The 24,459-nt window shown below is 45.9% G+C and overlaps 1 protein-coding gene across 3 annotated transcripts in view; it reads left to right on the top strand.

Annotated features, from left to right (window-relative positions):
• LOC115116842 (cytoplasmic polyadenylation element-binding protein 4-like) overlaps window positions 1-24,459 on the top strand; it is a 37,825-nt gene that overhangs the window by 12,110 nt on the left and 1,256 nt on the right. The window contains exons 3-10 of one of the 3 annotated variants that reach the window (XM_029645314.2): window positions 12,280-12,370; window positions 16,032-16,082; window positions 17,958-17,981; window positions 18,847-19,017; window positions 21,200-21,289; window positions 21,909-22,027; window positions 23,401-23,515; window positions 23,845-24,026. In XM_029645314.2, coding sequence (XP_029501174.1) covers window positions 12,280-12,370; window positions 16,032-16,082; window positions 17,958-17,981; window positions 18,847-19,017; window positions 21,200-21,289; window positions 21,909-22,027; window positions 23,401-23,515; window positions 23,845-24,026 — 843 coding nt within the window. The remainder of the gene's footprint in view (window positions 1-12,279; window positions 12,371-16,031; window positions 16,083-17,957; window positions 17,982-18,846; window positions 19,018-21,199; window positions 21,290-21,908; window positions 22,028-23,400; window positions 23,516-23,844; window positions 24,027-24,459) is intronic. The other 2 variants (XM_029645315.2, XM_065023905.1) reach the window with 2 other exon arrangements.

Here is a 24,459-nt window from a genome sequence, read left to right as displayed (position 1 = left end):
AATTTAGGGAGTCTTGTTTTCAGATTAGCCTTGTTAAAATCCCCAGCTACAATGAATGTAGCCTCGGGATATGTGGTTTCCAGTTTGCAAAGAGTCAAATAAAGTTAGTTTAGGGCCATCGATGTGTCTGTTTGGGGGGGGAATATATACGGCTGTGATTATAATCGAAGAGAATTCCCTTGGTAGATAATTGTTAAGGGAATGCGGACGACATTTGATTGTGAGGAATTCTAAGTCTGCATAGTTTCCTAGGAACGCGAAGCGAGGCATCCATCTCTGTCGGTGCCGGAAATATAATGGTCAGAGTGAAATGTTCTAATTTGTGTCGAAGTAGATAGAAAGTTAGCCAATTAGCTTGGGTGCTTGAGTGCCATTGTGAGGTCAGAACGCTCGGATCAACCCTACTCCCAGGTCACAGCGTCCAGTGTGCGCTCTGAACGCTCTGAGAGCCAAGTGCTCTGAATTTACGAATGGACAATCTGACAACGCTCTGAATTTACCAACACACCCTAAATAAGGAATTGCGAACTCGTTCTCATTCTGAGAAATAAGGTATGCCACTCGATTTCAACTGAACAGGCTAGCATACTGTTCAAACGTATGGAAATGGACAGAAGGGTGTGTTCATGACAACGCTTCTACCTTGTTAGCTAGGAAATATGTCCAAGTTGTCTGAACTTGAATTATAAAGATTAGCTGGCTACTCACTAGCAAGTGGGCTTGTTCTTGTGAGATTGTTTTCTATAATCAAATCAAAATGTATTAGTCACATGCGCCGAATACAACAGGTGTAGGTAGACCTTACAGTGAAATGCTTACTTACGAACCCCTAACAAACAATGCAGTTAAAAAAATATATGGATAAGATATAAAAGTAACAAGTAATTAAAGAGCAGCAGTGAAATAACAATAGCTAGACTATATACAGGGGGTACCGGCACAGAGTCAATGTGTGGGGGCACCGGTTAGTTGAGGTAATATGTATATGTAGGTAGAGTTATTAAAGTGACTATGCATAGATGATAACAACAGAGTAGCAGCGGTGTAAAATAGGGGGCAATGCAAATAGTCTGGGTAGGCATTTGATTAGGTGTTCAGGAGTCTTATGGCTTGGGGGTAGAAGCTGTTTAGAAGCCTCTTGGAACTAGACATGGCGCTCCGGTACCGCTTGCCGTGTGGTAGCAGAGAGAACAGTCTATGACTAGGGTGGTTGGAGTCTTTGACAATTTTCAGGGCCTTCCTCTGACACCGCCTGGTATAGAAGTCCTGGATGGCAGGAAGCTTGGCCCCAGTGATGTACTGGGCCATTCGTCCTACCCTCTGCAGTGTCTTGTGGTCGGAGGCCGAGCAGTTGCCATACCAGGCAGTGACTTAAACCAGTAAGGATGCTCTCGATGGTGCGGTTTGGGGCATGTAAAACGTCTGCCATCTGCTCCGGTACCATTTTACATTTTAAGGGATGCTTTGGGATTTTGGCAATAAGGCCCTTTATCTATTTCCCCAGAGTCTGATGAACTAGTGGAAACCACTTATCTCTGTGTCCAGTATGGAGGAAGTTGGAGGTAGTTTTGCGAGCCAATGCTAACTAGCATAAGCACAATGACTGAAGTCTATGGGTATCTGCTAGCATGCTTTTTGCTTGCGAAACTACATATAACTTCCTTCATAGTGGACACAGAGTCAAAAATGGTATCCACTTGTTCATCAGACTCTGGGGAAGTACATAAAGGGTCTCATTGCCAAAATCCCAATGTATTCCTTTAAGACCATGAAAGTAGCCTATGACGTCTGTTCGTTCATGATACGGCAGGATGTCTTATCAAAACAGAAAATATCAACCCCAAAAGTCTCATGTTCACATCACTGTGTGTATCAGTTGATGGTGTACTAATGGGAAGATGTTTTGGGATGTGTAGACTGACTGTTTGACTGACTAATGTGCTGAGGTTAGTATCAGACAGGGCTCTACACTGACCTTTTTTACAAGGAGCACATGTGCTCCTAAGATGAAAGATTTAGCCACACAGAAAGAAGGAGCACAATGAAAAATATTTTAGATATTAAAGCTAGAATCCTTCAATTTTCTAGACTCACTGGTGCTCTTAAATATAAATTATGGGTCACACAGCAAAAGATTTGGGTGCCAATGCAATTAAAATGGTCGCACTGTAGAGCCCTGTCAAATGTAGTCTTTTGTTCTATGGTTATAGTAACAAGCCTCATTCATTCATTCTCATTTAGCCCCCCATTTACGGCCAGCACACTTTCCCAGCTATTAAAATTTAGAGGGCATTAGCCAATTAGTCACGATCCTGATGGCAGTAAATGCCCCTTGAATAATGAAAGAATTGACCATCAGTGACAAGTGCACGACCGTGTTCTTATGTTCTGTAACCTTCTACCCTTGAATGGAGTTATGAAACAGGATGCGTACTGTGTGTTTTAACGAGCGGGAGAATGGGGGGGGACGTGTCAGAAGTGTCACAGGCGTTTTAACTCCCAGTCTCTGATTAGGATCTGTTGCTGTTTTTAATGACTTTATCACCAAAGTAGATCTGTCTCCCCTGGGGAACCAGTCTGCACCCCTTGCTACCCCTCCCTCCCTAACCATGCTCTGGGGCTGGCTTCATGGGTTTGTGGGTGTTTTAATGTGGAAGCTTTGAAATGCCTTGACCAGCAACACAAAAATCAAGGGTCAAAGCTAAGCCCCCTTCCCTAGCTCCCTCCCTCCTTCCCTAGATCCCTCCCCCTTCCATAGCTCTCTCCCCCCTCCCCTAGCTCTCCCCCCTCCCCTAGCTCTAGCTCTCTCCCCCTCTCCCCTCCCCTAGCTCTCTCCCCCTTCCCTAGCTCTCTCCCCCTTCCCTAGCTCCTCCCCCTTCCCTAGCTCTCCCCCCTTCCCTAGCTCCCTCCCCCTCCCTTAGCTCCCTCCCCCTTCCCTTCCCATTATTTTAGCCGTGACATTGTAGATTAATATTGTGGCAGAAACCCATGTTTCATCAAGGCCTGTTTTAGCAGTGTTCTTCACGTTGGATAGTTTGGCCTTAGCTTCTAGCTATACTCCCAAACACAGGCTCTCTGCCTGGAGCAAGTTGAAATACAAAATACTCCAGTTTGGTATTTCCGACTGTTTCTCGCTATTCTTTTGTCTCTTTATCAGGTGAAAACAATTTTTCCTCATAGTCAGGGAATTATTTCATTACATTCCTATGTGCCACTCGCCTATTATTTAGCCTAAGCTTGACTTTAAAAAAAAATGTCCTTAAAGATTATTGTTGAGCTTGGTAAGGAAAAGTATTTTTGGACACGCCCACCTTTGTGTGTGTACTTGAGGTGAACCAAACTTGTCATGTGAGGCTGTGAGAAGGAAAGAGTTGAACCTGCCTGTCCTTCAGTTCAACTGGCCAATGCCGTACTTTTAAAGGCTATGTGTCTGTGTGCCTACGTACGTAGCCTTGTCCTGTAGAACCCATCTGCCACCATGACGACGCACAAGTATGGCTGCTGTTGCTATGCATCTGAATGGATTAGCAACCGCAGCGATTAAAGGGATATTGCAAGATTATTGGCAATTGTGCTGTTCTACTTACCCAGAGTCAAATTAACTCATGGTACCATTTTTATGTCTCTATGTGCAGTATTAAGGAAGATAGAGGTAGTTTCGTGAGCCAATGCTAACTAGCGTTAGCGCAATAACTGGAAGTCTACAGGTACAGTAGCATACGCTAGGATCTGACTCTGGCTAAGTAGAACAGCAGCACAATTGTCATAATCTCGCAGTATCCCTTTAATCGCTACGGCTGCCAATCCATTCAGATGCATAACTACAGCATCAGCAGCCATACTTGTGCGTCATCATGATGCCGAACGGCATCTCATTACCTAGTACTTCACGAGGACCCTTTCTGTTTCGCCTCTTAGGATAGGGATAGGGTTATGTGCGCACAGTTTTTTTGTTGAGTATTTATTTTGTAATTAATTGTGTTTTTGTGTTAATCTCCTATTTGACTTCAAGTAGTTCACCTCTCAGTGGATTGTAGAAAATACATTCTAGGCTACTGCATCCCCCGCCTACTGGTGATTTGTGTGGTTGTCACTCCTAAGGTCGTGGTTGTTAATTCCGTTAGTTTACTGCTCCATGGCCACCATTTTAACGCTTGTTTCCATTCCCACTGCTTAGCATTAGGGCTGGTCGACATGGCCACAATATCGTATCACAGTATTTTTCAAATCGTTGACTGTTTTATGTTTTTGAATAGTACAAGTTAAATGCTTTATGAGTAGTGTGTGACCCTACATACATTCTAAGTGATTTCAATGGGTCTCTCTCCATTCTGATTGTTTTATACTGGTTAATTAATCTTCAACCCAAAATAATTGTCTGCATTTTCATCAATCTCATTTGTGATCCTTTCCTCACTGCCACGTAGAACTGCACGATATGGGCAAAAAAAATCAAGGCCTTATTTTTAACAAAATGTTGCAATTACGATTTGACTTGAGATTTATTCAGATTCTATAGTTAGATGATAATAGTGGGCACGTTGAATACAGTGTTTTGATATGACAACGGATTAACATACCAGGGAGAAGTTATTGCGGCAGGGTAGGAACCAAAGTGTTGGTGAGTGTTTCCTAGGGGACCTTATAATCTTTGGCTACATTAAATATGTAGCTAACATATGCTTTGCCTATTCCTCTTTGATTTAGAAGATACTGTTTCACAAGCAGCATGCTGATTTAGGCCTATACCATCACTGGTATCAGGCTGTAGTTAGTTGCGTTTTCTATCACTCGGTACATTTATTAGCTAGCTCGGTAGCCAGCTAACTAGCAATTAGCATTATTGGCTAACATGACTTAGCCACAACTTGCTAAGAAAATACAAATGACCTGTTTGCAAATGTAAGAAACACAAGCTAATAGTGTAGTTATAGAACACTTGTGGATTATATTAAGAAGCAAAGTTAAAACAGCATGGTAGTCATCAATGTTGTTGCATGTGCTGCATTGACCATGCAGACTGAACGCAAGTGTCTTGTGGTCGAGCAACAAAAACATGCACTCTGTGAGTATACAGGGGCCGGGGCTAGGTCTGGAGAGAGATGACTCAAGTAGCGGAGTAAACTATAAAAATGTACGTTACACACAGCTTATCACATTTAACAAAACAAACATTCAAATATTATTTATATAAGGTATAGTAAAACCCCAAACCGGTCTGTGCATCAATACTGGTATATCGTTTTTTCCCCAACAACAAGCAGGACTCACACGATATTCTCCAAACACCCCACAGGGCAGACATCCCAATTATTCGCAAAAGGAAGCGACGCAGAGGACGAAGAGCCGGATGCCTCATCCGGACCCGCAGAAGGCGAGTAGGAAAGCTGCCGTTACCGTCCAATATTAGTCACCAACGTGCAATCATTGGACAATAAACTAGACGAGGTACGATCACGAATATCCTACCAACGGGACATCAAAAACTGTAATATCCTATGTTTCACGGAATCGTGGCTGAATGACGACATGGATATTCAGCTAGCGGGATACACACTGCACCGTCAGGATAGAACAGCACACTCCGGTAAGACGAGGGGGGGCGGTCTGTGCATATTTGTAAACAACAGCTGGTGCATGAAATCTAAGGAAGTCTCTAGATTTTGCTCGCCTGAAGTTGAGTATATTGTGATAAATTGCAGGCCACACTACTTGCCTAGAGAGTTCTTAGCTATACTTTTCATGGCTGTTTATTTACCACCACAAACAGAGACGGGCACTAAGACCGCACTCAGTCAGCTGTATAAGGAAATAAGCAAACGGGAAACCGCTCACCCAGAGGCGGTGCTCCTAGTGGCCGGAGACTTTAATGCAGGGAAACTTAAATCAGTCCTACCAAATTTCTATCAACATGTACTCACCTGTACTCCACACACAGAGACGCGTACAAAGCTCTCCCTCGCCCTCCATTTGGTAAATCCGACCACAACTCTATCCTTCTGATTCCTGCTTACAAGCAAAAATTAAATCAGGAAGCACCAGTGACTCGGCCTATAAAACAATGGTCAGATGAAGCAGATGCTAAACTACAGGACTGCTTTGCTATCACAGACTGGAACATGTTCTGGGATTCTTCCGATGACATTGAGGAATACACCACATCAGTCACTGGCTTTATCAATAAGTGCATCGAGGACGTCGGAAGCGTACAAGAAATCCCGCTATGCCCTGCGACAAACCATCAAACAGGCAAAGCGTCAATACAGGGCTAAGTTGAATCATACTACACCGGCTCCGACGCTTGTCGGATGTGGCAAGGCTTGCAAACTATTACAGACTACAAAGGGAAGCACAGCCGCGAGCTGCCCAGTGATACGAGCCTACCAGGTGAGCTAAATCACTTCTATGCTCACTTCGAGGCAAGCAACTGAGGTATGCATGAGAGCATCAGCTGTTCCGGATGACCTGTGTGATCACGCTCTCCGTAACCGATGTGATTAACCGATGTGATTCCAAGCATCTGCCTCTAACCCTAGGAAGCTCTTTGCAACCTTCTCCTCCCTCCTGAATCCTCCTCCCCTCCCCCTCCTCCCTCTCTGCAGATGACTTCGTCAACCATTTTGAAAAGAAGGTCGACGACATCCGATCCTCGTTTGCTAAGTCAAACGACACCGCTGGTTCTGCTCACACTGCCCTACCCTGTGCTCTGACCTCTTTCTCCCCTCTCTCTCCAGATGAAATCTCGCGTCTTGTGACGGCCGGCCGCCCAACAACCTGCCCGCTTGACCCTATCCCCTCCTCTCTTCTCCAGACCATTTCCGGAGACCTTCTCCCTTACCTCACCTCGCTCATCAACTCATCCCTGACCGCTGGCTACGTCCCTTCCGTCTTCAAGAGAGCGAGAGTTGCACCCCTTCTGAAAAAACCTACACTCGATCCCTCCGATGTCAACAACTACAGACCAGTATCCCTTCTTTCTTTTCTCTCCAAAACTCTTGAACGTGCCGTCCTTGGCCAGCTCTCCCGCTATCTCTCTCAGAATGACCTTCTTGATCCAAATCAGTCAGGTTTCAAGACTAGTCATTCAACTGAGACTGCTCTTCTCTGTATCACGGAGGCGCTCCGCACTGCTAAAGCGAACTCTCTCTCCTCTGCTCTCATCCTTCTAGACCTATCGGCTGCCTTCGATACTGTGAACCATCAGATCCTCCTCTCCACCCTCTCCCGAGTTGGGCATCTCCGGCGCGGCCCACGCTTGGATTGCGTCCTACCTGACAGGTCGCTCCTACCAGGTGGCGTGGCGAGAATCCGTCTCCACACCACGTGCTCTCACCACTGGTGTCCCCCAGGGCTCTGTTCTAGGCCCTCTCCTATTCTCGCTATACACCAAGTCACTTGGCTCTGTCATAACCTCACATGGTCTCTCCTATCATTGCTATGCAGACGACACACAATTAATCTTCTCCTTTCCCCCTTCTGATGACCAGGTGGCGAATCGCATCTCTGCATGTCTGGCAGACATATCCGTGTGGATGACGGATCACCACCTCAAGCTGAACCTCGGCAAGACGGAGCTGCTCTTCCTCCCGGGAAGGACTGCCCGTTCCATGATCTCGCCATCACGGTTGACAACTCCATTGTGTCCTCCTCCCAGAGCGCTAAGAACCTTGGCGTGATCCTGGACAACACCCTGTCGTTCTCAACTAACATCAAGGCGGTGGCCCGTTCCTGTAGGTTCATGCTCTACAACATCCGCAGAGTACGACCCTGCCTCACACAGGAAGCGGCGCAGGTCCTAATCCAGGCACTTGTCATCTCCCGTCTGGATTACTGCAACTCGCTGTTGGCTGGGCTCCCTGCCTGTGCCATTAAACCCCTACAACTCATCCAGAACGCCGCAGCCCGTCTGGTGTTCAACCTTCCCAAGTTCTCTCACGTCACCCCGCTCCTCCGCTCCCTCCACTTGCTTCCAGTTGAAGCTCGCATCCGCTACAAGACCATGGTGCTTGCCTACGGAGCTGTGAGGGGAACGGCACCTCAGTACCTCCAGGCTCTGATCAGGCCCTACACCCAAACAAGGGCACTGCGTTCATCCACCTCTGGCCTGCTCGCCTCCCTACCACTGAGGAAGTACAGTTCCCGCTCAGCCCAGTCAAAACTGTTCGCTGCTCTGGCCCCCCAATGGTGGAACAAACTCCCTCACGACGCCAGGACAGCGGAGTCAATCACCACCTTCCGGAGACACCTGAAACCCCACCTCTTTATGGAATACCTAGGATAGGATAAAGTAATCCTTCTCACCCCCCCCCTTAAAAGATTTAGATGCACTATTGTAAAGTGGCTGTTCCACTGGATGTCATAAGGTGAAAGCACCAATTTGTAAGTCGCTCTGGATAAGAGCGTCTGCTAAATGACTTAAATGTTAATGTTAAATGTTGATTAAGACCTTTAAACAGGTCAACATACACAAGGCTGTGGGGCCAGACAGATTATCAGGACGTGTGCTCCGGGCATGTGCTGACCAACTGGCATGTGTCTTCACTGACATTTTTAACATGTCCCTGATTGAGTCTGTAATACCAGCATGTTTCAAGCAGACCACCATAGAACACAAAGGCAACCTGCCCAAGAACACAAAGGCAACCTGCCTAAACGACTACAGACCCGTAGCACTTACGTCTGTAGCCATGAAGTGCTTTGAAAGGCTGGTAATGGCTCACATCAACTCCATTATCCCAGAAACCCTAGACCCACTCCAATTTGCACCTCCCAAACAGATCTACAGATGATGCAATCTCTTGCACTCCACACTGCCCTTTCCCACCTGGACAAAAGGAACACCTATGTGAGAATGCTATTCATTGACTACAGCTCAGCATTCAACAACATAGTACCCTCAAAGCTCATCACTAAGCTAAGGAACCTGGGACTAAACACCTCCAACTGCAACTGGATCCTGGACTTCCTGACAGGCCGCCCTCAGGTGGTGAAGGTCGGTAGCAACACATCTGCCACACTGGGGCAGCAGGGTAGCCTAGTGGTTGGAGCATTGGACTAGTAACCGAAAGGTTGCAAGTTCAAATCCCCGAGCTGACAAGGTACAAATCTGTCGTTCTGCCCCTGAACAAGGAAGTTAACCCACTGTTCCTAGGCCGTCATTGAAAATAAGACACAACAGTGATCACCGACAACGACGAGACAGCCTATAGGGAGGAGGTCAGAGACCTGGCCGGGTGGTGCCAGAATAACAACCTATCCCTCAACGACGAGACAGCCTATAGGGAGGAGGTCAGAGACCTGGCCGGGTGGTGCCAGAATAACAACCTATCCCTCAACGACGAGACAGCCTATAGGGAGGAGGTCAGAGACCTGGCCGGGTGGTGCCAGAATAACAACCTATCCCTCAACGACGAGACAGCCTATAGGGAGGAGGTCAGAGACCTGGCCGGGTGGTGCCAGAATAACAACCTATCCCTCAACGTAACCAAGGCCAAGGAGACTACAGGAAAAGGAGCACCGAGCACGCCCCCATTCTCATCGATGGGGCTGTAGTGGAGCAGGTTGAGAGCTTCCTTGGTGTCCACATCAACAACAAACTAGAATGGTCCAAACACACCAAGACAGTCGTGAAGAGGGCACGACACAGCCTATTCCCCCTCAGGAAACTAAAAAGATTTGGCATTGGTCCTGAGATCCTCAAAAGGTTCTTCAGCTGCAACATCGAGATCATCCTGACCGGTTGCATAACTGCCTGGTACGGCAATTGCTCGGCCTCCGACCGCAAGGCACTACAGAGGGTAGTGCGTACGGCCCAGTACATCACTGGGGAAAAGCTGCCTGCCATCCAGGACCTCTACACCAGGCGGTGTTAGATGAAGGCCCTAAACATTTTCAAAGTCCCCACCCACCCTGTTCATAGCCTGTTCTCTCTACTACGACACTGGAGTGCCAAGTCTAGGACAAAAAGGCTTCTCAACAGTTTTTACACCCAAGCCATAAGACTCCTGAACAGGTGACCAAATGGTTACCCTGACTATTTGCATTGTGTGCCTCCCCCCTGCCCCAACCCCTCTTTTACGCTGCTGCTACTCTGTTTATCTTATACGCATAGTCACTTTAACTATACGTTCATGTACATACCACCTCAATTGGCCCGCACAAAGTGCTCCCGCACATTGGCTAACCGGGCTATCTGCATTGTGTCCCACCACCTGCCAACCCCTCTTTTATTATATCCTTGCAAATCTTATTTTCTATTGTCTTTTTACTGTTGTTTTATTTGTTTACTTACCTACACACACACACACACACCTTTTTTTCTCACTATTGGTTAGAGCCTGTAAGTAAGCATCTCACTGTAAGGTGTATACCTGTTGTATTCGGCGCAGGTGACAAATAAACGTTGATTTGATAGGTATGTATGACGCAACCACATGAGACTTCACACTAATATGTTTTTGGATTTGTCAAACTTGGACTCTGGCCTAGTTGAAGTGCTTCTTTAGTTCTTTGACAGGCAGCCAGATCTTGCCTGGGCTGAAAGATGCTGTCAATGGTGAATTATTTCCAGGTCTTGTGCAACAAGCCTCTCATTATTACCAAGTAGGACTTGTATTGTGTGTTGGCTGGCCTCTGGTATGCCATTCTGTGGAGGGTTTCAACTAGGTATGTAACATGGAAACATTTTCTTAACATTTTAAACTGCCTTTTTTCTGTTAAAACTATATAAGTATTTCAGAATCTAGACATACTCCTTATAGTAACATATGAAGTATGACACCAAGAGGATGTCTGTATCATGTACGGTTCACAGATCATAAGGTCTTACAGGAGGCATGTGTAGGTCTAAAATGGCCACTTTCATCATGATTTTCTCAAACATGGTTTGTGATACAAACCATTAAGCCTGGAAGTTGATAGTCTTTGTGCATTCTATCATATAGACTGTTAGTTTGAAGTACTGTCATCCTGACAGATGAAGGATTTTTGGGTCCGATACCAATTTGTATTTTTTTTATTAATACAAAAAAATGGACAAATGACTGATATACGGTGCATTTGGAAAGTATTCAGACCCCTTGACCGTTTCCAGATTTTGTTACAATACAGCCTTATTCTAAAATGGATAAAACATGGGAAAAAAACATCATCAATTTATTCACAATACCCCATTTGGGGAGTTTCTCCCATTCTTCTCTGCAGATCCTCTCAAGCTCTGTCAGGTTGGATGGGGAGCGTTGCTGCACAGCTATTTTCAGGTCTCTCAAGAGATGCTCGATCGGGTTCAAGTTCGGGTTCTGGCTGGGCGACTCAAGGACATTCAGAGACTTGTCTCGAAGCCACTCCTGCCCTGTCTTGGCTGTGTGCGTAGGGTCGTTGTTCTGTTGGCAGGTGAACCTTTGCCCCCAGTCTGAGGTCCTGAGCACTCAAGGATCTCTCTGTACTTTGCTCTGTTCATCTTTCCCTCGATCCTAACTAGTCTCCCAGTCCCTGAAAATATCCCCACAGCATGATGCTGCCGCCACCATTCTTCACCTTAGGGATGGTGCCAGGTTTCCTCCAGAGGTGACGCTTGGAATTCAGGCCAAGGAGTCAGACCAGAGAATCTTGTCATTATGGGGTGTTGTGTGTAGATTGATTGAGAATATATATATTTTTAAATCCATTTTGGAAGAAGGCTGTAACGTAACAATGTCCTTGAGTCTGAATATTTTCCGACTGTATTGTATCTGCCGATACATCGTTTTTTTTTAGATACATCGGGTTTTTTCTCACTCAAATTACGCTCCAAAGGATTAACATATACTCTAAATTATGATTTCTTTCCTAATATTAAAGTTACAATTATTTAGCAGCATTTTGTTTGTGGTTTACATAACCACAAAAGCAACTACATCCTCTATAAATACAGTGCAAAGTATACTGAACAAAAATATAAATGCAACATGCAACAATTTCATAGATTTAAAAAAAAATAGGCCCTAATCTATGGATTTCACATGACTGGGAATGCAGACATGCATCTGTAAGTCATAGATACCTTAACACATAAATGGACTTCAGGATCTCGTCATGGTATCTCTGTGCATTCAAGTTGCCATCGATAAAATGCAATTGTGTTCGTTGCCCGACGCTTATGCCTGCCCATACCATAACCCCACTGCCACCATGGGGCACTCTATAATATTAAAGATGACCCCCCCCCCCCAAAAAAAGTAACATTTAAGCAGTGGCAGCTCCATACTTTCAAAGCAGCCTTCTCATCTCTCTTTTACACAGGAGCGCACCAGATCCTTTGATGGCTTCAACATGCATTCCCTGGAGAACTCTCTCATTGACATCATGAGGGCCGAGCAAGATACCCTGAAAGGTAAGATAACAATCACAAAACCACCAGGATTGCATGTCTGGTCACAATATTGATGCTAGCGGCCATATCTAGAAACCTTTTGTCCTTCAAATCTGCTGCAAGGTCATCTAGGACGGGTGTCTGTCTGCTGCCCCACAGCCATGTCCGACGACTGCTGATTTGAGCTTTCCTTTCAGTGGCACTAGAGTGGACTAGAAAGTGAAGAGTGGAGGCTTATGTAGGCTAGGCTATTCTACAGAGAGTGCAAATAGAAATATTGCTGCAAGCAGCAATGAACGGGGTTCACAGGATGACTGAAAGGACACAAGCTCAGTTAGATAACAAAGCAAGCATTATATCATGTATCAGTGAAATCATTACCATGTTTATCTCTCAATACCACAAGGCTGACGGAAGTGGAGTTTTGTCTAGTGGGTCTTGGGTAGCCTAGCGGTTAACCTCTTAAGTCGACCCTCTACTTTTTTGAACATTCTGTTAAAAATCGCGCAACATTTCAGCGCCCTGCTACTCATGCCAGGAATATAGTATATGCATTTGCTTAGTCTGTGTGGATAGAAAACACTCAGACGTTTATAAAACTGGTTAAATCACTGCTGTGGCTTTACCAGAACGGCATTTACATCGAAAAGCACAGGAAAAACTGATCACTGAAAATGGGAAAATATATCCATGCGCTACTTGAACCCATTGATAAAGGTGAACCACAATTAATTGACTGAGGTTGCAGTACCTACAGCTTCCACACGGTGTCTAGAGTCTTGTAATTTCCCTTCGAGTTTTTTCTTGGTCAAACACATGCAGGGCACCGTATGTCCTTTGGTCTAGGACCGGATATTTTCGTTGAGTTTCTAGCCGGACATTTTTCCAGACGGACAGCTAATGATCTTTACATCGCCTCCTGATGAATTTTATCGCTTATTAACGTTTACTAATACCTAAAGTTGCATTACAAACGTATTTCGAAGTGTTTTGTGAAAGTTTATCGTCGACTTTTTGAATTTAAAAAAATGACGTTACGTTTTGAAACGATGTTTTTTTCGTTTATCACACAGTCTACATATAACGATATCTAGGCTTTATATGGACCGATTTAATCGAAATAAAGACCCAAATAGTGTTTATGGGACATCTAGGAGTGCCAACAAAGAAGATGGTGAAAGGTAATGAATGTTTTCTATTTTATTGTGCGGTTTGTGTAACGCCGAAATGCTAATTATTTTGTTTACGTCCCCTGTGGGTCTTTTGGGGTGTTACATGCTATCAGATAATAGCTTCTCATGCTTTCGCCGAAAAGCATTTTAAAAATCTGACTTGTTGCCTGGATTCACAACGAGTGTAGCTTTAATTCGATACCCTGCATGTGTATTTTAATGAACTTTTGAGTTTTAACTAATACTATTAGCATTTAGCGTAGAGCATTTGCATTTCCAGAGCTCTAGTTGGGACGCAAGCGTCCCGAGTAGAAGCAACAGGTTAAGAGCGTTGGGTCATTGACCAAAAGGTTGCTGGTTTGAATCCCAGAGACGACTAGGTGAATAATCTGTTGACGTGCCCTTGAACAAGGCACTTAACTCTAATTGCTCTTGTAAATCACTCTGGATAAGAGTGTCTGCTAAATGACAAATGTAAAATATAGTGCTATAGGTTGGTAGCGTGGCCGCCTTTGAATGCAGCAACTAATCGTTGTCAAATTCATTAGAGGCTAATTCATTGAGTATTACTCCAGATTTGGTATAATCTGATTTATGGTTCATGAGAAGATTTCTGAAGTATTTTTGGCCTATTTTAGCCCATTAGTGTATATGCTAATATGCATTCACTTAGTCCAAAGACCAAATTTGCAGTGACTCTTAGATTTAGTCCATGAAGATTTTTAAATATTTTTTTAAGCATTAGTGGTACACAGTCAAAAAAGTGAATTGTTAAGCGTTTACTAATTTTTTTACGATATCAATGCCAAACTTAACATGGTTCGTCATGGTAATGTCTTTGACCTTAAAGTTTCAAGTTGGTAGGCCATTGTTTAGTGGATTTGCAAAGGTTTTAAATGGACATGGAAAATCTGATTTATCAATAACTCAAACAAAGTTAGGAGATGTACCCTGGGTCTACATACTGGTTTTATTTGGACTTATTGTTCATAAATATTTCAAACGTTTTCAAAAATGTCAAAGTTGGAGCTAAATCTACTTTATGGTGGTGGCGTGGGAGGTGTTACTTGTCCCTTTTTAGAGTTTTCATAGCTGCAGATTGTGAAGGGTTTGTTGATTGGATGGTATTATGGGAAATGTAAATACAACGCTCGCAGCAGTCTCTATCTGTTGTCCATCTGGTTTGTGATGCAAACGTCCCAAACCAGAAAGTTCCTGTTGTCAGTCAGGATGACCTATTGTACTACTACTCCAACTGGTGTTTGTCTGGGGAAGGATTAATTAGAGGGAGTAGCCTGGGTGGCTTTTCTATTTAACTGCCCACATAGCTTGCGTATGCATTTATTCCTTTTACACCTCTGTATTCAGCTGTTAAACCACAGTGAAACACAACTTTAGCGAACATCTGAGAGGCGAAGAGCCTGAAGTGATGAGTTGTTGTTCTCAGTCTAGTTTGAGCTGATTTAGTGCCTTTAGTGCCTTTAGTGCCACTATCCCAATGCCTCGTGCCAGCTACAGAGGGTTAGAGATGCAGAGGAAAACATCATTATGAGGCATCATTCCATCTCGCCACTGTCTCCAGGGTAACGTGTTTCTACATTACAAAGATCCACACAGATGAAGGGTTTACTGCTCCCACTTTGTGCTTTCCCTACTGGGGTGAGCTCGAAGGGTACCAAGCAGCACCCCTACCCCTAATTGAAAATAATGACCTGACCCTCAAACATGAACCCCGCTGCTCTGCAGAACAGATGAAAAGGAAGGAGGGGGAAATCGACTGTAGAAGTGGCTTTGAATCGATTCCAGCAGTGTCCTCTGTTGACTGAAAAGAGTACTCTGTGTCACCACTGACTACTGAGCCGGTCCTCTCTCGCGCTCTCTCTCTCGCTCTCTCTCTCTCGCTCTCTCTCTCTCGCGCTCTCTCTCTCGCTCTCTCTCTCTCTCGCGCTCTCTCTCTCTCGCTCTCTCTCTCTCTCGCGCTCTCTCTCTCTCGCGCTCTCTCTCTCGCGCTCTCTGATTTAATAGGCGGGGGAGGGGCTTGGAGAATTTGTGACGGAACATACCAATCACTGAACACTCTCCCAACCCTCTCCTCGGGGCCCCCCCAAATGTTCCACATTTTTTGTTTCAACCCTAAACTGGCACACCTGATTCAATTAGTCAAAGGCTTGATGATTAGTTGACTAATTGAATCAGGAGTGCCAGTTTCTTTTTTAAATAAAAATGTGAAACGTCTGGTGGGTGGCCCGATGAAAGGTCTGGGAAACCCTACACTAGTCCACTCCAGTCACAATGGGTTTACTATTAGTTTTCCTCTCATCCCCTCCACCAAGGCACCCCAGCATGGCACAGTTCAACTCTCAAGTACATTTGGCAGGAGGTCGGTAGGAACAGGGAATGTGCCAGCAAGCAGGCGGCTGAGAGATAGATGATGTGGGCTAATGTAACCAGGGCTTGTTTTGTGTGTTTGGTTGTGACAATCTCTTAACGGTGTACACTCTGCTCTCTAGGTCGCCTAGGATTCACCCATCCAGGGGGAGAAAGTCCTCTGCCCATAAATGGTATGTAAAAAGGGTTTAACACTAGTGCTCTGCATGCTCGACCCATGCTAATGGATGGAAGGTGTATCAAACCATTTGGTAACATAGTCGACAAGATTCGCAGCACCATGTTTGTACTTAACATGCTCTTGAGGCATCAGTGTGGATTTCCTTCTCTGTGTTCCACTATTCTTATTCCATTAGTTCTTTAATGGTTTATGTGGATTTCCTTCTCTGTGTTCCACTATTCTTATTCCATTAGTTCTTTAATGGTTTATGTGGATTTCCTTCTGTGTTCCACTATTCTTATTTCATTAGTTCTTTAATGGTTTATGTGGATTTCCTTCTGTGTTCCACTATTCTTATTCCATTAGTTCTTTAATGGTTTATGTGGATTTCCTTCTGTGTTCCACTATTCTTATTCCATTAGTTCTTTAATGGTTTATGTGGATTTCCTTCTGTGTTCCACTATTCTTATTCCATTAGTTCTTTAATGGTTTATGTGGATTTAATAAATAAGGATTTAGTAATATAGATTCATTATTTCATTTGAAATTGCATAGCTAAACACGTTTTAGCGTTGTGTAATCCCTCACCTAAGGCAGTGTATCTATCCCATTTGCATTCAGTCGGCAGATCTCTTTTGCCTGTGCAGTGAAGGAACTAAGCTCCTAGTATTTGTGTTCTTAAATTATTTTATTTTTTTAGAATAAAACCTATTGCCTAGAGATGTTAGTTGAACCATTTCTCAATATGTTGTGTTGCGTATTTCCTTGAACATTCTGTGACATTTCCTGTTATAGTTCTTTATATTCAATCAGTGCGTGATTCACTTCTTTCCTCTATGCAGACACGAATACCGTAGGCTAGTTGTAGCTACAAAGGTAGACTAAATCTAATCTCTTTAGCTACAGCTTCCTCAACTGCAGTTTGATATGCATAAGCCGAAATGCAACTGAAAGCTCAGTGATCCACCATGGACTCTCTCCTTGAGCCTCATAGTGTTATATTGGTCCAACATGGTGATCCACCATGGACTCTCTCCTTGAGCCTCATAGTGTTATATTGGTCCAACATGGTGATCCACCATGGACTCTCTCCTTGAGCCTCATAGTGTTATATTGGTCCAACATGGTGATCCACCATAGACTCTCTCCTTGAGCCTCATAGTGTTATATTGGTCCAACATGGTGATCCACCATGGACTCTCTCCTTGAGCCTCATAGTGTTATATTGGTCCAACATGGTGATCCACCATGGACTCTCTCCTTGAGCCTCATAGTGTTATATTGGTCCAACATGGTGATCCACCATGGACTCTCTCCTTGAGCCTCATAGTGTTATATTGGTCCAACAGGACAGATGGTGGTTCTGCATGGATGCCGTTCAGAGGGTACTACCAGTCTTAGAGAGGTAGTCACACCAGCTGATCGTTACTCTGTAGAACACACACCAGAGAGTGTGTATAACCACCCTCCACTGACCTCCTAAAGACCTTCTCTGTATCTGGCCTAGGAAGGGAGAGTGTGTCTGAGATCCTCAGGAGTATGCCCGCAGGCGTGTATAGACGTGACTGCACAGGAAAACAAGTTTTAATGTCACATGCACAAGTACAGTGAAATGTCTTTCTTGACAGCTCACCAATGGAGTAATCAATAACAATCACAACAACAAGGTATAAGAAAAAGCCACAATAATAAACTGTGAAATCATGGGTGAATGTTCAATACAAGCTCATCTGTCTGCCACGTAGCCTGGAGCACTGAGGAGGCAACATAGACCCAATCACATGGAGGATGTGACTGAGAAGGAGAGGGCATATGTTGTGAATGAAAGAATGGATCATATCTGTCATTCCTGGTCACTGTTGGTGTTATTTTGGTATTTTACATGCAGCGAGGAATTATGGGAGGAGACGAGGTAAACGGAATTTTATTTTATTTTTCGCCTCAAACTGGCATAGAAAGACCCGGTCTTTTGCGTCCATATCCAGTATTTCTGAACGGGGACAGTATGTGTTTGCATGTAGATGTTGTGGTTTGTTGTTGGTCTATTTGTTTGATCTGGCATGTTGTTTTGGGGGTTTTCAGCTCTAAGAGCTTTTGTTTGTGGTGTTGTGGTCACACACACACACACACACACACACACACACACACACACACACACACACACACACACACACACACACACACACAGTGTACAGACTCAGGGCTAACTCTCTTACATAATTGGTCATAAAGCTGCTCGTCTCTGTTTTCTGTCACTTGGTCAGGAATATGGCTGGGGTGGCTTAACCTCCAGGACATAGGGCGGGAACAATATTTAGCCTCTGCTGCTGCCATAGGCTTAGCTGTGTGTGTGTGTGTGTGTGTGTGTGTGTGCGTGTGTGTGTGAGCGTGTGCTTATGTGCGTATGTGTGTGCGCACACGCACCCAGCTGAGCGAGTAGCCAAGTGAGCTGATATGGGGATGGCTGGTGGTGTCCCTGGCTCAGTACCTCTCAAACAGCACAGCAGGGCTGCTTGTAGAAGTCCTTAATGTAGCACTGTCTCTGGCAGTCAATGAGTCAGGTGAATTACTGTAAAATAGACACATTGTTATAGCTAGTATTGCTTGACAATACAATACTTAACCATGTAATAGCATTCATGTTGATACACCTAAGTAATTCATTAAAAAGTATCCATTGTGTTACATCTTTATGCAATCTGTCATTGACTGACTTGTCTCCTCTCTCTCCTCGTCCCCTCTTCCCTCCTTTCTCCTCTCTCACGCCCTCTCCTCAGGTCACTCTTCCCTGTTCCCCATGGAGGATGGTTTCCCTGACGACGAGCGTGGTGAGCAGAGCCTGCCTGGCCTTGGCTCTCCCCACTGTTTCCCCCACCAGAATGGGGAGCGTGTTGAGCGTTACTCCCGCAAGGTCTTTGTCGGTGGCCTCCCGCCAGATATTGATGAAGGTAACCTTTACAACACTGCAGACCACGTTCACACAGGCGGAGGTGCTGTGACCAGGCTATGGTGATGCTTTGACTGGGCTGAACACCTGGTTGATCAGGTGGAGGTCTACAATGTGGATATCTTCATGGCCAGTAGTCACAGGTTTACATGACTGATGTTGAAGACCAGTCCCTCTGTGACCAATTTCGGCCGTAGACTTTCACCAAGCAGCACTGCTCTACCATAGCAAGTCTTGTGTTATTTAGTTTCCGCTTCCTGAGGGCTTTGGCTCGCGAATAGGCATAGTTCTAGTACATTCTGTTATAAGTAGTGTAGGACATCTCTCAGGTGTGATCAGTGTTGCTGGCAGAAGACTAGAGAACAGCTGAGGCTACCATCTGCTCTGCTTTAATCTCCCTGTTTAATGTTACCAGGGACTCCCTCTGGTAGAGCCCACTAATGTACCAGGGACTCCCTCTGGTAGAGCCCACTAATGTACCAGGGACTCCCTCTGGTAGAGCCCACTAATGTACCAGGGACTCCCTCTGGTAGAGCCCACTAATGTACCAGGGACTCCCTCTGGTAGAGCCCACTAATGTACCAGGGACTCCCTCTGGTAGAGCCCACTAATGTACCAGGGACTCCCTCTGGTAGAGCCCACTAATGTACCAGGGACTCCCTCTGGTAGAGACCACTAATGTACCAGGGACTCCCTCTGGTAGAGCCCACTAATGTACCAGGGACTCCCTCTGGTAGAGCCCACTAATGTACCAGGGACTCCCTCTGGTAGAGCCCACTAATGTACCAGGGACTCCCTCTGGTAGAGACCACTAATGTACCAGGGACTCCCTCTGGTAGAGCCCACTAATGTACCAGGGACTCCCTCTGGTAGAGCCCACTAATGTACCAGGGACTCCCTCTGGTAGAGACCACTAATGTACCAGGGACTCCCTCTGGTAGAGACCACTAATGTACCAGGGACTCCCTCTGGTAGAGACCACTAATGTTACCAGGGACTCCCTCTGGTAGAGACCACTAATGTACCAGGGACTCCCTCTGGTAGAGCCCACTAATGTTACCAGCGACTCCCTCTGGTAGAGCCCACTAATGTACCAGGGACTCCCTCTGCTAGAGCCCACTAATGTTACCAGGGACTCCCTCTGGTAGAGCCCACTAATGTACCAGGGACTCCCTCTGGTAGAGCCCACTAATGTTACCAGGGACTCCCTCTGGTAGAGCCCACTAATGTTATCAGGGACTCCCTCTGGTAGAGCCCACTAATGTTACCAGGGACTCCCTCTGGTAGAGCCCACTAATGTTACCAGGGACTCCCTCTGGTAGAGCCCACTAATGTACCAGGGACTCCCTCTGGTATAGCCCACTAATGTTACCAGCGACTCCCTCTGGTAGAGCCCACTAATGTACCAGGGACTCCCTCTGCTAGAGCCCACTAATGTTACCAGGGACTCCCTCTGGTAGAGCCCACTAATGTACCAGGGACTCCCTCTGGTAGAGCCCACTAATGTTACCAGGGACTCCCTCTGGTAGAGCCCACTAATGTTATCAGGGACTCCCTCTGGTAGAGTCCACTAATGTTACCAGGGACTCCCTCTGGTAGAGCCCACTAATGTTACCAGGGACTCCCTCTGGTAGAGCCCACTAATGTTACCAGGGACTCCCTCTGGTAGAGCCCACTAATGTACCAGGACATCCCTCTGGTAGAGCCCACTAATGTACCAGGACATCCCTCTGGTAGAGCCCACTAATGTACCAGGGACTCCCTCTGTTAGAGACCACTAATGTACCAGGGACTCCCTCTGGTAGAGCCCACTAATGTTACCAGGGACTCCCTCTGGTAGAGCCCACTAATGTTACCAGGGACTCCCTCTGGTAGAGCCCACTAATGTTACCAGGGACTCCCTCTGGTAGAGCCCACTAATGTTACCAGGGACTCCCTCTGGTAGAGCCCACTAATGTTACCAGGGACTCCCTCTGGTAGAGCCCACTAATGTTACCAGGACATCCCTCTGGTAGAGCCCACTAATGTACCAGGACATCCCTCTGGTAGAGCCCACTAATGTACCAGGGACTCCGTCTGGTAGAGCCCACTAAGAACAGTCATCTGATGACACACACCTTATCACAGTACAACTGCTGTGAGGCAATTGTTGAATGTTTTTTTGTTTGCTTTTTCACTTTTAGATGAAATAACTGCAAGTTTCCGTCGCTTTGGACACCTCTTTGTGGACTGGCCTCACAAGGCAGAGAGCAAATCTTACTTCCCCCCGAAAGGTGAGTCACATGACAAGTCTGCCCTTTTGTCAGCCACATGCAGCGTTGTCATCAAAATGGGTTATCAGAGTTTATTATTGAAGTCTTAATAGTTTGATTTGTTAAAAACAAAGTTGTGAGCAGAGCGGTCATAACATTGGCGGTCATTTCCAGCAACAGACAGCGAATGAAACGGTAGAGATCAGAGTTAAGTAGTGGTCTCTGTGACATGGTTCTGTGCAGGCGGTTTAAGTGGTGTCTGTTTTGTCCTGTAGGTTATGCCTTCCTGCTGTTCCAGGATGAGAGCTCTGTGCAGGCAGTTTAAGTGGTGTCTGTTTTGTCCTGTAGGTTATGCCTTCCTGCTGTTCCAGGATGAGAGCTCTGTGCAGGTGGTTTAAGTGGTGTCTGTTTTGTCCTGTAGGTTATGCCTTCCTGCTGTTCCAGGATGAGAGCTCTGTGCAGGCGGTTTAAGTGGTGTCTGTTTTGTCCTGTAGGTTATGCCTTCCTGCTGTTCCAGGATGAGAGCTCTGTGCAGGCGGTTTAAGTGGTGTCTGTTTTGTCCTGTAGGTTATGCCTTCCTGCTGTTCCAGGATGAGAGCTCTGTGCAGGTGGTTTAAGTGGTGTCTGTTTTGTCCTGTAGGTTATGCCTTCCTGCTGTTCCAGGATGAGAGCTCTGTGCAGGCCCTGATTGAAGCCTGTATTGAAGAGGACGGCAAGCTCTACCTGTGTGTGTCTAGCCCCACCATCAAAGACAAGCCGGTGAGTGGATTGTGCCATCACCATCATCCATCTGCTCCCTTCTTTAACTCTTATTATGAAAGAGCTCAAGATGCAGCAGGGATGTATTCATTACGGCGATTATGTTGTGAAACATTTAGTCTGTTGCAAAACGTTTCGCAACAAACTGTTTACTTCCAAAAGGGGAAATGCAAACGAGAGTTTCTATTGGACAAATTTGGGTAGGTCACTCTCCGTTTTGTTACATTTGATTCCGTTTGGTTCTTAAACGGTAAGGTGTTTCTGTAATTAATACACCCTAGAATTGTACTGCTTCATGTTTGATTGTGAGTCCATTCGATTAGTGGCAGACCAAGTAAATACGCAAGCAGCTGCCCTCCCTATAGAATTGGCTTTGCATCGTTAGAGGCATAACATGTCCAACATCGAGACATAACATGGCCGACGTCGAGACATAACATGGCCGACGTCGAGACATAACATGGCCGACGTCGAGACATAACATGGCCGACGTCGAGACATAACATGGCCGACGTCGAGACATAACATGGCCGACGTCGAGACATAACATGGCCGACGTCGAGACATAACATGGCCGACGTCGAGACATAACATGGCCGACGTCGAGACATAACATGGCCGACGTCGAGACATAACATGGCCGACGTCGAGACATAACATGGCCGGCGTCGAGACGTCGAGACATAACATGGCCGACGTCGAGACATCATGGCCGACGCGAGACATAACATGGCCGACGCCGAGACCCGACGCGAGACATAACATGGCCGACGTCGAGACCTAACATGGCCGACGTCGAGACCTAACATGGCCGACGTCGAGACCTAACATGGCCGACGTCGAGACCTAACATGGCCGACGTCGAGACCTAACATGGCCGACGTCGAGACCTAACATGGCCGACGTCGAGACCTAACATGGCCGACGTCGAGACCTAACATGGCCGACGTCGAGACCTAACATGGCCGACGTCGAGACCTAACATGGCATGGCAGACGTCGAGACCTAACATGGCATGGCAGACGTCGAGACCTAACATGTCAGACGTCGAGACCTAACATGGCAGACGTCGAGACCTAACATGGCAGACGTCGAGACCTAACATGGCAGACGTCGAGACCTAACATGGCAGACGTCGAGACCTAACATGGCAGACGTCGAGACCTAACATGGCAGACGTCGAGACCTAACATGGCAGACGTCGAGACCTAACATGGCCGACGTCGAGACCTAACATGGCCGACGTCGAGACCTAACATGGCCGACGTCGAGACCTAACATGGCCGACGTCGAGACCTAACATGGCCGACGTCGAGACCTAACATGGCCAACGTCGAGATGCGGCGCGTAACATGTCTCTCTGTGTGTGACAGGTCCAGATCCGTCCCTGGAACCTGAACGACAGTGACTTTGTGATGGACGGCTCCCAGCCTCTGGACCCCAGGAAGACCATCTTTGTGGGTGGGGTGCCACGCCCTCTCCGTGCAGGTAACCTTTTGACCCTAGTCAGCTAAAGCACCGTTTCCATTGGCACTTTAGTCCTAGTCTGCATCCCAAATGGCATTCTATTCCCTATATTGGGCACTACTTTTGACCAGGGCCCATAGGACATTTGGGACACAGACCTGTATCCTCGACGGCGTATTAAAACCTGTTAGATTAGTGCTGCATTTCATCACATCAGCATGCACAGTATGTAATGGAGGAGAAGGGAATTGGTAGCAACTCATAATGAAAATGGAAGCTATTTGTAACATGATGTACAAGGCTGCACCCGGGCATAGTGCCACCTGCAACCTGTTTCCCTCCGTCCACAGTGGAGCTGGCTATGATCATGGACAGGCTGTATGGAGGCGTGTGCTATGCAGGCATCGACACAGACCCGGAGCTCAAGTACCCCAAGGGAGCAGGGCGGGTCGCCTTCTCCAATCAGCAGAGCTACATCGCTGCTATCAGCGCTCGTTTTGTCCAGCTGCAGCATGGAGAAATCGATAAACGGGTTAGTGAAGGCCCTCTCTTTCTCAGGCTAATACAGCATTACACAAATACACAGAAATGTTGTACCAAACACATAAAAGGCTCCTATCTCCTGTCTTGTACATTTTTAAAAGGACAATTTGTTATTTATTTTAATGGTTTTATAGAGGAAGGTAAAACATTTTGGGGTATTTTGACTGGGTCATACGAGGACAGATAAGAAATTACTGTCGCGCAGACATTTAACCAGCTGCCACCTGCAGAAGAATTATGCTAATTCACTCAGCCAAAATCAGTCCAACTTGAATAATTGATAATGAACGTACCAACCAATCACGTCTCTACTTTGATTCTGACTTTAGAATGTTTATTGGAGACCATTGTCCTAATTGGAATGTAATTGTCAATGCAATTATGTGTTGTGTTAAATCTTTAGATACAGTACGTTAATTAAT

This window comes from Oncorhynchus nerka, linkage group LG10, assembly GCF_034236695.1.
Source record: "Oncorhynchus nerka isolate Pitt River linkage group LG10, Oner_Uvic_2.0, whole genome shotgun sequence".
Classification (NCBI taxonomy): Eukaryota; Metazoa; Chordata; class Actinopteri; order Salmoniformes; family Salmonidae; genus Oncorhynchus; species Oncorhynchus nerka.
The sequence above is the reverse complement of the archived record's forward strand: the minus strand, read 5'-3'. Positions and strand labels throughout refer to the sequence as shown.